This window comes from Falco naumanni, chromosome 3 (assembly GCF_017639655.2).
Source record: "Falco naumanni isolate bFalNau1 chromosome 3, bFalNau1.pat, whole genome shotgun sequence".
NCBI lineage: Eukaryota > Metazoa > Chordata > Aves > Falconiformes > Falconidae > Falco > Falco naumanni.
In genome coordinates, this window is record NC_054056.1 from 3,820,829 (window position 1) to 3,837,385 (window position 16,557).

At 42.7% G+C, this 16,557-nt stretch overlaps 1 protein-coding gene across 2 annotated transcripts in view; it reads left to right on the plus strand.

Annotated features, from left to right (window-relative positions):
• The window catches only part of KIAA0319L (KIAA0319 like), a 34,265-nt gene that overhangs the window by 7,305 nt on the left and 10,403 nt on the right, over positions 1-16,557 (plus strand). For both annotated transcript variants that reach the window (XM_040585872.1, XM_040585871.1), the window contains exons 3-12: positions 103-797; positions 6,171-6,462; positions 8,606-8,707; positions 9,572-9,669; positions 10,847-10,934; positions 12,172-12,264; positions 12,916-13,048; positions 14,194-14,422; positions 15,488-15,611; positions 16,195-16,327. In XM_040585872.1, the coding sequence (XP_040441806.1) occupies positions 103-797; positions 6,171-6,462; positions 8,606-8,707; positions 9,572-9,669; positions 10,847-10,934; positions 12,172-12,264; positions 12,916-13,048; positions 14,194-14,422; positions 15,488-15,611; positions 16,195-16,327 (1,987 nt within the window). The remainder of the gene's footprint in view (positions 1-102; positions 798-6,170; positions 6,463-8,605; positions 8,708-9,571; positions 9,670-10,846; positions 10,935-12,171; positions 12,265-12,915; positions 13,049-14,193; positions 14,423-15,487; positions 15,612-16,194; positions 16,328-16,557) is intronic.

The following is a 16,557-nucleotide window of genomic DNA, read 5'->3' on the forward strand; positions in this document are numbered from 1 at the left end:
TCCTGTGCCCTAAATTCATCTTCACAATAGTGATGAGGATCTGTTGTCCACTGCTTTAAAGGATTGAGAGTTGCTTTATTTGTCTTGCCTCCTCTTTCCCAGATGCAAACTGGAACAGATCTAAATGTGAGCCGGGGAAGATCCTGTTTGGTAGCCGTTTGAGATCGTGGGAAGATCACAATTTACAGCTTCTGGAAGGATATCATACTGTACAGTCCTGTCAGACTGCTTGCTGCCAGAGCCCCACCTGTGATGCCTTTTGGTTCTTAGAAAACATGTGCATCCAGGTGAACTGCACTATGCCTGGCATGTGTCAGGCAAACAGGACTGGCTTTTCTGACTCTGTTTTGGTATTTTTAAAGAAATCGAAAAGCACAGAGCACTTAAAGTTTCAAATGGAAGGTGACATGAAGACCTGTTTTCATAAGTGGTTGGACTGGGGCATCCCTGTTCAGAGGAAAAAGAGGCTGCGGAGGTCATTCCAGAAGTGGAGCTTGGCAGGTAACAGCGTGGAACTCCTGAAAAGGGATACAGCAGCGAGCCCCGGTCGTGAGGCTGCAGCCAGAGCATCAAACAGCAAGTCTAGAAGCAGCCGAAGTGAAGCAGAGCGCTTAAACGATGAAGTACTGAGGCACTTGGTGGCAGACAGGCCTGTTCCCGAAGGCCATCCAAATCAAAAGAAAGACTCTCTGAAAAACGGACAAAATCCAAGAGAGCAGAAAACCAAAAGCCCGTTTCCTCCTAAAAGCAATAATGTGAACAGATCAAGCGACGCAGACGGTGTTGGCTTGCTACAGGTAAGTATGATTGCCGGGGCTGAAATGGGGCTGCCTTGGACAGCTGTCACTCTCCTGCTCCATCTGGCTTTATGTAGACTTTGACTTAAAACTGCTTAAGTGATAGAATACCTTTCTGGCTGCCTGTTTTCAGCCTCCTGTCAACAAGGCAAGGCCAAGGGTTGGGGGTTTTGTTTGTTTTTTTGGGGGTGGAAGGCTTTCCCCCTTCTTCCTAGCTGGGATAAACTGTCTTTGGGAAGCTGAGGGGAGGTGGAGGTCATGATCACGCTTCTCTTGTATAATCACAGAGCGTGGTTGCCAGATGAGAAGGAAAGGTGAGATGTGATGTCAGTGGGAAGCGTCTGGGAGTTGAAAACTGTTACCTGTAAAAGTACTTTTTTTTAGATCCCCAAAATAAAATGTTTTCCTTTGAATGCTGAATTGAGGCAGTTAATATGTTATTTTATAGACTCACGCATTGAGTTTCCAGTGTACTTTCACATCAACCAGCTTGCTTGAGTTGGCATCTTAAATGCCAACTTTTTTTCTTCTGTTTTTGAAGACTGCTACAGTTTCTCAAATCCACAAAAGCTTATATTGGCATTGGTTGAATGAAGCCAGTTTGGTCTCTGCTCCAAACACGTGCAGTGTTAAGCTAGTAAATCTAGATGTTATAGAGAAATTGGCACATTTGAATTGTTAAATTATGTTTGCATTTTTAAACCTGCAAATAGTTTTTTGAGCCTTATCATACAAAAAAAGCCTGTGCACTCATGATGGTGAAATAGAATTCTGCTTTGTGAAACTGTTCCTTAAATGCATTTTACCATGTTTCTAGGATTTGGCACAGTTGAAGCCTGATGCCTGTCTCTGTAGTTATGTTCTTGTTCTGGAAACCTGGCTGAATTTCTCTCCCTTGTATTCAAATCTTAGTTCCAGGTAGGGCTGTGACTGGTCTGAGCCACCACCCTGCAGAGCAGGATGTGGAGAGCAGCCAAGGGACACTGCTGAGAGCTCCAGGGCAGCACAAGTGGCGTGTGAAATCATGCACTAAAACTTTACAAATGTTTGATTTTTCCAGAACCCCACAGCATTTAGGGCTGACTCAAGATCTCAGCTTTCTCTCTCCCCTGCAGTACTACAGCATTTCCACCCAGCCTGTTCTTTCCTCCTCCTCATACTTGAGCTTTACACAGTGACCCCATTCTCTCAGTTGTTATGCATGCAGCATCTGGGGAGACTTCTTTGCAGCCAGTCTTTAATGTCTTTTGTTGCTCTCGGGTAATAGTTGTTATCTCCCTGCTTGTTCAGTTTGCAGTGCTGCATTCTGAGTTGTCATATTATTACTGTTCAGTGCCTGTCCAGTAAACTGGATTTTTAAATAAAAAAATCATTTAAATAAAAAAAAATCAATCGAAAATATTGAATTACACTGATTAATCAGGTTCTGAATATTGCTGAGTATCCAGGATTTCCCATCTTCAGGAAGCAGTCTCAGTGTCATTACTGTGCGCTGTTGGATGTATGCTGGGGAAGTTTTTCTTCTTACTGGTTTCTGCTAGTAAGAATGGTGGCATCTCTTGACAAAATGCAGGTTCATCAAAATACAAACTTATTACTAAACTATATTGGCTGTGGTGGAATTCCTGGCAGTCACATTTTTGAAGTTTAGGATAGTTTTTGAGGAGGAGAAAGAATTAAAAAATCCACCTTAACAGGAGTATTGAGCTGAAGCTGGTTCTACCCAGCCCTGGGCTAATTCCTTGATTATTGAACCATCCAACTTTCACCTGCAAAATATAAGGCAAGCTATGCAGCTGTCCTTGCATTTCTGATCTGAGAGCAGTTTAATTTAGGCCAAGGATATAACATTCAAGGCTGTGTACTTGGGACATGGCCAACCTTTGCAGGAGGGAGATGCTAAAGCAGGGAGTTTTGCAAGTTGGGTTGGTTGTGGGCCAATATAAGTAAAGTTACACACATGCTGAAATCAGTAGAATTTCACCTGGGCTAGATTTAGTCCAGTAATGGAGCACATGGCTTCAGCAGGTGAATGCTGTGCACTTGATATTGTGATTGCTAAGAAGGTTTGGCAGGTGGGGAGAAGACTGCATGCGAAGTAGTTCATACCTGGGAGCTTCAAGCATCTGAAGTGGGAAAGGACATCTGAGGTCAAAGTAGCTCTTAATTCCTCTCTGAAAGGGGAGGAAGAAAGTAATGTGCATATTCTCCTCTTCTATTGATGAGCATTGAGTGTGTGGAAGGCAGATCTTTTCCTTTGCTCCTAGGGACTCGAGGAGAAGTGACAGTTTTAGGAAAACATTGCCTCACTGAGTTTTAATTTTCCTCTTGCAGTTCCAGTAGCTCCATAGCCATCTGCAATGTCATTCACTAATGTGCAGCTAGCATTACTTTGCGGTCTTGCTGTATCCATGCTATGGAACCAGGGATGGGTGAAGGAGGGTGTACCAGGATAAACCACAGTGCACCCTGCTCATCAGCCCTTAGCTAAGGAAGAGAAATTTCTGCTTTTCCATTAGAGTGAGTGACGCTTTCCAGGCACCATTTTTTTTTTCTGCCTCATAGAAATACCTGTCAGTTTTAAAATATAGCAATGCATTTAATAGCCAAGCAGAGAAGTATTTAAGCGCAGCACTGCTGTTGAGAAGGGCTGCTGCAGCACTGCAGCAACTCTGCAGTCAGACTGGAAAAGACTGCAGCCTTTAAAGTGGATTTGTTACAACAGAGCCAGAAAGCTCATTCCCGCACTCACAATTCTGGCTACCGTTAGCCCTAGCCAGCCCGGTGTTTGACTCTTGCTGTCATGCTTACTGCTAGTGCTGGGTGCTTTTTACCCCATGAGGCAGGAAGAAAGGTCTCTTCACAGGCAGCACTAACTTTGTAATGGTTTGTGACGTTGTGTCTTAAGGGTCTTCACAGACATGGCACCTAGTGCAAACAACTAAGGACACAATCTAAGCTGAAAAGAGCCTATTTTGTAAATTCAGACCAGGCTTAGCAAAGTAAGGCCCATTTAGATTAAAAAATAAAAGAAAATTCCAGAACACAGGTGTATTTTTCTTTCCAGTAACTTAGGTTTTAGGTTTAGTGCGGCTTCTGATGCACATAGCTGCTCTGGTTCCATCTTAGAGGTGTAGGAGACTCAGACAAGGAGACCAGGTCACTTGTCCCAGGCCAAAGGCAGTTAGGGATCAGAATGAAAAGTGTCAGACACTCCTGTGTTCACTCAGGCCAATGTGCCACTTCTCTCTATTTTCTAAGCTAGTATGATGGGACAGTTGGCAAACTCGTTCTAGTCTCTTCCTCATTTATCCCCAAGAAGGAAGTCTTCTGTTCTTTGCTTTAAAGAATTCAGGGTTACAGAGTAAAGATAAGAAATGTCTCAGCTTGCAAGCATTAGAGGCATTTTTGACTGTTATGTTGCCGCAGGCGAAGCTTATCTAATTCAAGCTCTCTGCAGACATTTGGCTGTCAAGTCATCCTGAAGACTTCTGGGAGGAAAAGTATCTCTTAACTGTAAAGGGGTTTTTTTTTAGGCATTAAAAAGCAAGTCAAGGAAGCATCTGGCTTGCTGAAAATATTACCAAGCAAAGTAGAGACTTGGCTGTTGTGCCCAGTGGGTGGGTGCTGGTCTCCTGTGTGTTGTGACAACTGTTCTTGTGACCCGTCTGCATTGATTCTTGCTAAGCAAAAGGTGGTTTCCCATAGTGGTGTGAAGTCACAGAGACTTTCTGCTCCTGTGCTTTTCCTAAAGAGTCTGTCTCAAGTGTCTGAGTTCCTGTCTGGCTGTTCCCCTCTTGTTGTGGCAGCATTTCTAACTTTTATCTTACTTGCCTACTTGGTAGAAGGGACTCAGTACCCTGAGCTGACTAGAGTTATGAATTGGTGTAAGGTGATACTACTTGGGACAGCCAGCTGTGCTGAGGCCACCAATAAAGAACAGCACAGAGCGGTGTGCCAGATATTGCCTGCATTTTGTTCCAAAGAATCTGTAGTTTTGTGGAAGATGAGGGAAGCCCATCAACAAGTAAGCAAATAGAGAAAAACTTGTGTCTGTAACACGAACAAATAGTGTTTGATTCTTTGGTCCATAAAGCTCAGATGTTCATCAAACATATACATGAATTGAGATGCTTTAAATTCTATGACTGAGGGAAAGTTAGCCGAGATACGGGGAAGGGAAACTATTTACCCAAGACTGCAAAAAAATTTGCATGGAGGCCTTCAATGCCTTCATTGCTACTCTTGGCTTGGCTGGCTGTTCAGTACGTGCAGCACAGTGTTATTTTTGCAACTGGCATTTAGTGTTTTCTGAAGCCCAGCCCACTTACTGGCCATGATGTTGCCCACCGTGGTCTAGAGCACTTTTCCAGTTCCTGTTTTCTGGACTGAATGCCATCAGCATGGTATAAAAGCTTGAGAATATTTCCTTCAATGTGAGCTTTTGGTCAGCTTCTCTACTGGGGAGCAGCGGTGGGCAATTCAGCTCTAAAACACTTTCCAAGTCAAAGATGGTAAATTGCTCCATTTTAAATATTTAGCAGATGTTCTCAAAATAGCATTAGTTCAATGAAGTTCAATGCTACACACATGTACGTCATAGTGGAAGGTAAATTGTCAAGTATTGCCTGGCAGGCTAAGAACTGGAATGGGGCTAGGTACTGTCAAAGGAATTTTCTGATGAAAGAAAGGAAATTGTTCCGGCCACTTTGATTATTTTCAATAAAGTGGCTCATCCTGTGTGGATGCAAGCAAACTTTCTGCCCGCAAGCTCAGCTCTCTGCCCCAGCAGCATCTCCTGTGGCATGCACGCAGGGAACTGTTTGTGTCAGGTCATCTTGCTTTGAAGAGTGTTTCTGAAATAAATTTCCTCTTGCTGCAGTGATTCGATTATTACAGAAAAATGCCATTGCAATCCTCCTGCTTTGTGCTTGCCAGTTGCACAGCTTTAGAAAAAGGAATGCATGGCCAAAATCAATGACCCAAACAAACCTCAGTTCCTGGGCCCTGTTTTTTTGCTTCTGCCTTATCCCTCCTCTCCATTCCTTTAGCTCCACTCACTGCAACTTTGAACCTAGATCTCCTGTCGTGTTTGCCACGTCAACAGCCATGGTACTGAAGATGCTGTAGTTAAATCTATGGTCTTAACAGGTGTTCGACTGAGCTAGCAGTGGCCTGTCTGCTGTGGAGGAAGAACATGAAGAAACAATTTAGAAGAGAGAAGAGGAAGCAGGAAAACAACCTGCTTCTGGGAAAAACAAGCCAGGGACTTTTCAGCCTCCCTAACTGGAGGAGGAGAAGTGTAACTTACACAATAAAACAAAACTGATATTCAGTGTTGAAGTCAAACTGAGACAACTTTTTCCTTTACAGATCAACACAGGAATATCTGCACCAGAACCATTGGTGTTGGCTACATTCTCCAGTCCTGTAGCACAGGGCTTGCCAGCCACAGAGAAGATTGAGAAGCCTGGGCAGTCAGATGATGCTTTGGTACATCCTCACTCCTCAGATGTGTTGCCCACAGTCAGCCCCGTGCTGGCCAAAAACACAACAAAGATGCAGACAGCTACTTCTGTGCCAAGTGGGGTTCCCACAAATGGCAGTGTTTCTACAGTCCAGACCAACACTGCTGCATCACCAACTACTACTGCCACCACACCCGGTGAGAATGTGCAGTGCTCCAGCAAATGTCACCTAGTCAGGTTTCCGTGACAAGCCATTGCAGCAGTGCAAAGTAGGAGATAATTTGAGAAATTATGGTACCTTTGAGAAAGTGCTGAGGTACATGCTTCAGTGCGTGTGCCGGTTGGACCCCATAAACTCATGAGGTCTGAGAATGTGACTTTGGCATCATAAATCTGCATGTGGCCATTTGATCTATTTTCAGGAACGGCTTGAAAGTAATGGTGATATCTTAATTCCCAAAGTGAAAGTTGAGTTGTGGTATAAGGCATAGTCTTGTGAAGCGTTCTTTCATTTTGTCAGTCTTGATGCGCTGCTATCTGTCAAATTGAGCAGGAATCTTAGTGTCTGCTCAAAATGGGGTGTAGCTGATTCTTTTCTCTTTTGTCCCTGAAATGTCAGTGCACAGTTCAGCCATGGATAACAGCATACTTGGCCGTTAGGCCATGCTTTGCTTTGCAGCAAAATGATGTTTCTGTTCACACTGGCATTTCTTAAAACAAACTATTCAATATATATAAAAGCCAAAATGCACTTTGGACAGCTCTGTTAACTCACCCAGGCCGTTAGCTCACTCTGTAAGGATGTGTACATACAGTGAATGGTGTGCACTAGTTGTGTGATACCTCAGAATTTAGTTAATCCAGTTTGCTGAAGTATTCATAGCTGAATTTTCTTTTGAATTTAGGGTTCCTTTCCCTTACAAGGGAACAAATGGAATGTGTAAAGGAAATTATGCATCCAAAGACAGTTTTGGCAGGAAGCTTATTGGATGCTTGTGCTAACAAGTTAGCATTCTTTTTAAGGGCTTACCCCAGCTACAACTGGAAAAATAAGTTTTAAACCTCTTCAGTGGCTTGTGTTGGAAAAGTAATATAACCAGGGCCGCCTTGTTTTGCTAAACAATACAAAGATGATGTGAAGGGTAGTTTTTCTAAGTGGGGTTTTGGTTTTTCATCTGTTTGGTTTTGGGTTTTTTTCCCTACTGAGATCAGATTTCTTTTTGCCTTGGAACTCTTTGCAGCTGAAAGACTGATGGAGTTATAATATCCCAAGATCTGGAGCAATTTGGGGTGGGGGGCAGGGGGGAAGAATTTGATGAATTTGTTTTCTTTTAGTTAATTGGTTAACTCTAGTAGTTAATAAACAGATGGAAGAAAGGCTAAATGTTTAATGACATTTTCCCTGTCTTTTTAACTTGTTTTTTTTGTGTGTGTATTTCCAAAACATTATCTTTGACAGGGTCAAACTAGGGTAAAGCAACTCTAGTTCTTGTTTTCTATGCATAATTCCCAGGCCCAATGATAAAAAGACAAAAATAAAGTAAGTGGGAAGGGAAGAGGAGGATGAGGAGGCCGAGTGGTACTTCTAAGAAATGTGGTCAACTTTCTGGTTACCTTAATGCTAATAACAAGCAGGAAAAAAAAAATGTCACCAGCCGTAGTTTTCAAGTCTGTCCTGTAGTCGTTAAAAAGAAACTACCTGTCAATTTATTCAAAATGGAATGGCAGGAAAATTCTTAAGCAGGGGTTGAAAAGAAAATACAAATAAAAGTAACAGGTTTGTATTTTGAGTTTCCCTACTCAATGTGATAGCTATGCAGGTTTTTAAAAAAAAATCTCTTAGCCCTCAAGCAGTTTTTCAAAAAAGAAATACCATGGATTCTTCGTATATTTGTGAAGATCTGGAATTGCAGTTTGGTAAATAGCAGTGTTTGTCTTGCTGTGCCGTGAGACTGCAGCTGGGTTTTCTGCTGAAACCTGTCAGGTAAAACCCTTCCCATCCTGCTGGACCTAAGTGAATGGATTGCCCTGCACAGGGCCCGAGGTCACATTTCAGCTCTTTAGAAAAAAGGAGCAGGAGCAGCACAGTATCTGCAAAGAGAGAGAGGTGACTGAGTAACTTTGGGCTTGTCTTAAAACTTGTAAAACCCCATTAGTGCTTTTGCATTAACAATGAGAGCGAAACCTGAAATAGGAGCTATGTTGAGTGACAGGATGTTTACAAATTACAGTTGTTTGTAGCTGGGTTTTATTCCATAGCCTCTGAAACCAAGGTGGCTTTTATGTATATATTTAATTTTTTCCCTGTTCCTCTTTCAATTCTGTGTTTCTCCCTCTCAGTTATGAAGGAGCTGGTAGTTTCTGCTGGAGACAGCGTCGAAGTGACCCTGCCAAAGAATGAAGTTCAGCTGAATGCGTTTGTGCTTCCTGAACCACCACCTCGTAAGACTTCCTGGGAATTCTGCTAAGGGCTTCTGACAGTGAAATGGCAAAAAGGCATTATATACGGCATTAAATAAGGAAATGTCTTTTGTCAGAGAACACTTTCCTGTATAAATTTTTCATCCTGTGCTGTTAGTTCATGCTGCCTTGCACAGAAAATAGCAAGACACAAAAAAACATTGGAAGTGGTACAAAGTCATTAGATTTGGGAGATGGCATGTTCTCAGAGTGGTGTGTGAGGAAGCAGTGGATCTTCAGCATCTATTTGTGGTATTTGCTGATAGGTGACAAGCTGTCTTAGCAAGTGATCTCTCATTTGGTGGATTGAAATCTGATTTGGAGGGTTGACATGCTGAGGAACACATTTCTATACATTCCTCGTTTCATCATGCAAATTGTTCTCGGGTGTTGTAAAGTTCTCATCTATAGCTCTGTCCACAATGGCAGTGGGATTCTGCAGAGGAGAGGCAAGTGTTATGTGTTGTGCAGCAACAGGAATAGATGCATTCCTGTTCAAACACTGGCATTATGTTGTGTCTGCAGGATTTGAGGGTGTGGTAAGACTTTTCTCTATTACTGTCCTGGAGCTGTGATTGTTCCAAAGCTCTTTAATGCCTTAGAGGCTGAAAGATGGGTTTTGGCTCCAGAATAAATGTGTTTACATGCACAGATTGTCTCTTTTCCTGGGTATATTCCCAAAAAGCTGCAGCCCAAACTCCAAGCTGTCTCATTTCTCCATAGTGCAGTAGAATATGCCTTGTAAATGTTTAATACCTTTGCTTTTCCCTAGCATGGCGGAAGGACAGTCTTTTAAAAACAAATGTCTGGAATTTGTTTTTTTTTTTTGTTGTTTTTTTTTTAAAGGAACCACTTATTCCTATGAGTGGGAATTGATTACTCATCCAAAAGACTACAGTGGAGAAATGGAAGGGAAGCACTCCCAGACCCTGAAGTTATCCAAGGTAAAGGTTCTTCTGCTTTGTATCCTGTTGTGTTAAATGCCAAGTGGAGAAGATGGGAACCCTGGCAGCTGGGAAAGACTTGTATGTGATTTCAGGATGAATAGGAAATTGCGTGATGGGCAGGCAGCCAACGTTTGACTGCAAGCCCTCTTCTAAGTCTCTTATAAAAGGGAGATTGATCTGGCATGAGGGAAAGAAGAAATTGATTTCAGGATCTAAAAGCTGCCTACAAGCAGTGTGTCAAGCCATACAAATGGCACTATTTAACATTTAACAAAGGGTTGTGAATATTTCTGCTGCTGAAACAGTGTGGTGGTCTGTTCAGGTCTGAAGCCTTGTACTACCCACTGATAAAGGGATGTCTGAGATTCCATTAACGAGAGCTGTGGAGTACCTTGTAGCATGTCCCTGGCTGCTGCTTTTAGACAAGCTCCAACAGCAAAAGTGGTGCCAGTTTCTGCACTTGGGGATTCTTAACAAGGAAATAGCTTTAGATATTGTGTGACTATACAGTGCTTTATTTATGAGACATGCCTCTGAGCATCTTGGATTCTGCTACACTTGGGGAAAAAATCTACAGGCTGTAGTCATGATATCAGCCAGAGAAAAACCCTTCAAAAGGAGCATGGCTGTCCTTGTCAGGGTTTCAGCCTTTTGGATGTCATGATTGTTGGCCAGCACCTAGTCCTTCATCCTCCCACTTTCATTCAACAGTGAATGATGAAGGCGTGACTGCCTGACTCATGTAATCTAGAAGGAAGAGAATAAACACTTTTCTTTGTAAAAACACACAAGAAGAGATTTTCTTCTCTTACATGCAGCCTTTCTCATCTCAAATGCAATCTGCTAGTACAGATTCCTGTAGCCAGACAACCTGAACTAATCTCTGTTATCTCTCTTCTGTTTGCCTATTGTTGCTAGAAAATAAAGCTTGTCTGACAATTCTGTGGCACCTGTGGTAGAAAGAAATAGTAGTCTTTGGTTTCTGCACAGCCATTATAAGCTGAAAGAGAGGCAACAGCGTTTTGGTGTGGGAAGCATCCTTTGCTGTGTATGCATAGGTTGAAGCATAATGTGCTACTGTGCCAAAGCTACAAAGCCAAAACTTGACCTTCTAATAGCTCCTGATAAGGTGCTGCTACCCTGAAGGTAAATAATCTTTTGTGTTCACTTCCAGCTTACTGTTGGTCTGTATGAATTCAAAGTCGTCGTCGATGGGGAAAATGCACGTGGAGAGGGTTATGTGAATGTAACAGTGAATCCAAGTGAGTTGGTAGAATTGTATCTTTTCTTAACTTCATCTGTCTCTGACAAACCACGATACCTGTATCATGGTGTTCTGCTTATTTAACTGGATGCTGGTTTAACGCAGTGAAAATTTATTGTGCTGTGAACTCAGTATATATGTATGTGTATCAAGTCATCTCCCGGGCTGTGAAACTATTGCTAATACGCATAGCTATTTCTGCTGTACTGCACACAGGCCAACCAGTCAATAAAAAAGCTGGAATACTGATATGAAAGTGCCTAGCAAATGCCTTGCCCTGGAAGGCCACTGCTTCAACAAAAACTAACTGTAACCTGATGAAAAGCTTATAGCAGCAGGAGCAAATAATGAAGGGAAGCTGGAGCTTTGAAGCTCCTTTGGAGGATCTTTTTTTCCCTGTCCAGTAAAGAATATAATTCCCAACCAAAGGCAGATAAAATCAAATCTCATTCCTTACGGTGAGATGTGGTTTGCAGATGAGCTGGTGTAGATAACAATAGCTTGTGCTGACTGTCTCACCAGGTGTCACTTTTTAGGTGGCCTCTGTAAAGAGGCAACCACAGGTTCTGCATCTCCTTTTACGCAAAAAACCTACCTTTATTTTGCACACTTCAGCAAGACACTTTCAACAGCCTTTGTGGGCGAAGAAGTGCTCTTGCACTCCCTAAATTAGCAAGAGTGTGTGGCTGGCCTTCTGCATGCTGTTGCTGATCATTTCCTTATAAGCAGTGAATCTGCAGCTGGCAGCATGCATTAAAATCATTCATTTTTCAGAGCAGCGGCCAAACTTTGGCAAGAAGCTCTAGGTGCTGCACTTTTAGAATGGTCTGTGCTTGAATGTTTGACCCAGTATGGGAGAACTGATGCAGTGCAGCCATTTCCAGAGTACTAGCATGGTGGCAGTTCACCTCTTTGCTTTTCTAAATCCCTTTTGTTAGCGTGGTTTCCCTGAACTGGTTGTTGGTTGTGCAGTTCTGTGCAGTTAGTCTGATAGGTGGCTGTCTTGGAGCTGTGTGGCACAGCAGTTCCACACTTTGGACTCCTCTCCTGGACTCGTTGACTGTAGAACTGAAGGGATAGATGGGGCTGGGGAGAGGAAAGACGATGTGCAGTATGTATTCTGCTTGCTACTTCTGGTGCACAAAGGCAGGGTAGTTTTGCAGAGTTGCTTGGCCGGAGCTTTTTGTTGTGATCTGCCTGTAGATATCATTGTAACAGCTCGGTTATTGTTGCAGAGCCTCGGGTGAATCAGCCTCCTGTTGCCATCGTGTCCCCACAGTTCCAGGAGATTTCGCTGCCAACCATTTCAACTGTTATTGATGGCAGCCGTGAGTACCTGCAGTTTTAAATGCAATAGTCTAGCAAGCCTGGTTTCTGTGTGTTTGGTTCTGGGATGACTTTTTGGATAAAGTTTTAGCTGTGACACTGTCAAACACTTTAGTGAAAAGAATCAGCCACTCTTGCCAGGAGAGGGGAATATGCACGTGAAAGTATCTCTTCATGTTTCCTTTTGAGGGGCACTGGCTTGAGCCAATGTCCTAAAAAAGGAAAAGTTCTAGAGGCTGCTGGTTAGAATAAAAAAAATTACTGTCAATCAAAATTATTGGCCTCTTGCGTTAAGCTTCAGACATATTGGTTACCTAACACACCACCTGAGCCTGGCCTGCACCAGAGCTTTTCGGGAATTTCTCCAAGGATGTTCAGGTTGTCTTATCCCCACCTATATTATAATATTAGTGGTTTGATTGGGTTTTTTTTGTCTTCCCTGCCCCAGCACACATATAAACCTGGGATTAAGGGTGCATGAGTATACCTGTGAAAGAGGGTAGAGGAGAGCATGCAGTTTGGGCATCTGGGCTTGGACCAAAGATGTCTTTGCCCATAAGCCCAGTGCTGAAGTAGGGGACTGAACGTTTGGGGTTGGTGAAGCAGCATTTTCCAATTCCTTGTATGCGTGTTTTCTTCCATAATTGAAACAGAAAGCACCGATGATGATAAAATTGTCAGCTATCACTGGGAAGAACTGAAGGGTCCTTTGCGGGAGGAGAAGGTTTCTAGCGATACTGCCATATTGACACTGACCAACCTGGTACCCGGGAATTACACATTCAGGTAGGTTATACCTGGAAGAGTTGATCCTTTCTTATCCCTTAAGAGTAAAATATACGAGATTCCTGAGGTGTTAGTCTGTTTGGAAAAAAAAAACCAACAACCAAACAAAAAACCACAAAGAAAAAAACCACACAAAACGCAGCAGAGAGGGAACTTCATTTTGTGATGTGCTCTCTCCACTCCTAGGCTTCTAGGTAGTTTCATAGCTTCTGGCTTCAGAAGAGATAAGCCTGTCCAGCTACTTTTTATTCTTAAACTGTAGCACTAGTTTAAGGCAGTGGCAGAAGGGAACAAATGGTCTGCCAGCGCTACAAAATGTCTCTTGAAATGTCAAATCTAAACTGTTTGGGTAAAGGCTTAAGCAGAAATGCAGTCTTTAAATCCAGTTTTTTAAATGCAATATGTTTGTCCCAGATAAGTGAATGAGGCCTAATGGTTTTATGCACATACCTGAGTAATAGTAGCCGATTTTACTTGCATGTGTATTCTGTGTTTTTCCTTTGGTCTGCATTTTGGTGTGATGCCCACACGCTGCATCAGCAGATCTATTTAAAATAAAATAAACCTGAGGACCTATAACTGAGCATTGTTTTCCTTTGAAGCAGTTGGTATATGAACTAATCAGATCAATATTCAGATCTAGATTTAGCAAAAAACCAGTTCTGTTTTGTGGTAGTAGCCTACCTGAGGAGGCATACTGTGTTCAAGCTACGTGTGGATTAGTAATGAGCTTCTGTGTCCGTGTTAATGAATGTCTTCTGTTGGGCGTCAGCGTTATATTCAGGGAGGGCTTTTCCATCACAACTGTGTGTGAAAGCTGGTGATCTTTCACTAGCACAGTTTTATTTTGGAACTAGTAGGTAGATCTCAAGTGAGAGATGGATGTGACTTGAATTTCTTGCATTGCTTTGAGGCTGATAATTGGGCGTTTCAGGGAAGTTTCTATTTGGAAAAAGCACAGTTGCCTCAAACTATAGGTGGGGGGTTTTTTTCACTCCGGAAAAAAATTACTATTCTGTCCTTGTGTCTTAAGTTTCTGACTCTTCTTTTGCATTCCAGGTAACTCCAGCCAGTGTTTTGTATTCAGCTTTCATAATCATGACTCTTCACTGCTTTCACTTTTTTTTTTTTTCCTCCCTTTTCAGTCTAACAGTAGTGGACTCAGACGGTGCCAGCAACTCCACCACTGCAAACCTGACTGTGAACAAAGCAGTGGATTATCCTCCAGTGGCAAATGCGGGCCCAAACCAAGTCATCACTCTGCCTCAGAACTCCATCACCCTCTACGGGAACCAGAGCACCGACGATCACAGCATTGTCAGCTACGAGTGGCTGCTCAGCCCAAACAGCAAAGGGAAGGTGATGGAGATGCAGGTCAGTGCAGGTCTCTGGTACTTAACCTGGATTACTCACTAGCTGGCTTTTTTTCTCTAATTAAATCATTTTTAACTGACTGTTAGCACACATCTCTTACAATCCTACAGAGCAAGCATGTGATGATTAAATATATACTTAACCCTTATGAAAGTTGTGTTGGCTTAGTGACTGAGCTGGTGCACCAGTCTAGCCATGTGTTTTCATTGGCATCCCGTTTCCTTTCTTGAGCAATGCAGTTTTAAATACTGCTGAAGAGGACTGAGAGACATAGGAACTTGTTGGCTTTGGATTCTGATGTCCCATACGACAGGTCTCAGCACAACTTGATCACAGCTGTGTATCTCACTTTAACCGATGTGGCTGCTAGGGGACTGTTCTTTCTGAGCTCAGTTGCTGACTTCTCAGAACATTGGTGATGGCTAAATCAATTGTGGTATAAATAGGGATGTTTAAGTGCTATCAGCAGGTGTGGAAGCCAGACTATGTGATCTTTTAGGTAACTATCAGTCAGGACGGCATTTAGATGCACAGGATAACTCATTCTGTCAGGTCATGCATTTCCTAAGCTGGACAAATGCAATGAGCTGGATCTTTTGAGTTGAACCCTGGAGTCTAAACTTTGCTGATACTGGCCAGACACTCCTCAGTCCTAAACAGTAAAAGCTGGAATTTGTTTCCATGTCATCATTTTTCTTCTAAATATTATTACTCCTGTCAAGTTTATGGAACAAGAAAGTCCATGAATCAGGTTCACAATGTGTATGATTTGCACAGTGCTCCCCAGAGGCTTTGCTCAAACTGCTAACTACTGAATCTCAAAAGATCTTAACACCTATATGGCATTACTGTTGTTACGTTCCACAGCAGTGTCCTTGTTGCTGTGCATAAATTTAGCTCTAAGTGCATTGCATGCTTAAGTGGCACAGGCTTCTGGCCCTGTAGCAGGAGTTAGTAATAAGCCCCTCGAATCTGCTGATAATAGTTGTTTTAGAAGCAGAGTCTTCTGGTCTATCATCATCTACATAAGGATTCTTTTTAAAATCTGAATATGTTTTCTTAAAGGGCGTGAGGACACCAGTCTTACAGCTCTCTGCAATGCAAGAAGGTGATTACACTTACCAGCTAATAGTGACAGATTCTGCTGGGCACCAGTCCACTGCAGAGGTCACTGTGATAGTCCAGCCAGGTAAGCTGCCTTTAGCTGCTTTTGCCACTTCCATTCCAGGGGTTAGAGGTGAGCGTCAGTCTGCCAACAGATCGTTGTCAATTGTTGCCAATAGATCTTACGGTAGCTTGGTGCTGCTTTCAGAAAAAAAGCTGCTCTAATTTAGGACCATTCTTGGCTGGTGTATTGCTAGTAAATGAACAAAAGAAAGTTCCTAGGAATATTGCCTTTCTAGGCTGTTCTCTTATTTTATACAATGTAGTCTAATTGATGTTATCCCACCATAATGGCAGGATTTTATTTGTAAGCAGTTGTCTCTGCTCACGGTGCTAGGTTGTGTGACAGGAGCAGGAAAGGTGGAGTAGTACTTGGAGAAGGAGAGCAAAAATCAGAACTCCTAGATTTCATTCTCATTTTACTGCAGATGTGTGAATGAAACACTGGGCTGAACTCTTTAACTGCTTTCAGTGTCACTTTCTCAGAGTACAAGGTGGAGATAGGGGGCAAGAAATATACTAGGGATCATGGAGAAAATTCTTGATACTAGGGTCTTAAGCTCCACCTTTTATGGCATGTGTATGAAAAATATTGCATCCTTTTCCAGAGAACAATAAGCCGCCAAAGGCGGATGCTGGTCCAGATAAAGAATTAACTCTTCCTGTGGACAGCACCACTCTAGATGGCAGCAAGAGCACAGATGACCAGAAGATAGTCTCCTTTCTTTGGGAAAAAACACGGTGTGTATCATCTTCCAAACTGTTCTTATGCAAGTAACTGGGTCGTTCATTTAAACCAAGACACACCCACGCATACCTCCCTCATGTCAAATCCTGGTCACGTTGGGCCTGACAAGCTTTACCAGTGACTAGAATGAGACAAGGATTTATGTTTAGTTGGAGAGAGGTGGAGTTGTGTTTGAGCATTAGAAGTAGCTCTGCTTTCATCTCCAGGCCCGATTCCCATTCTC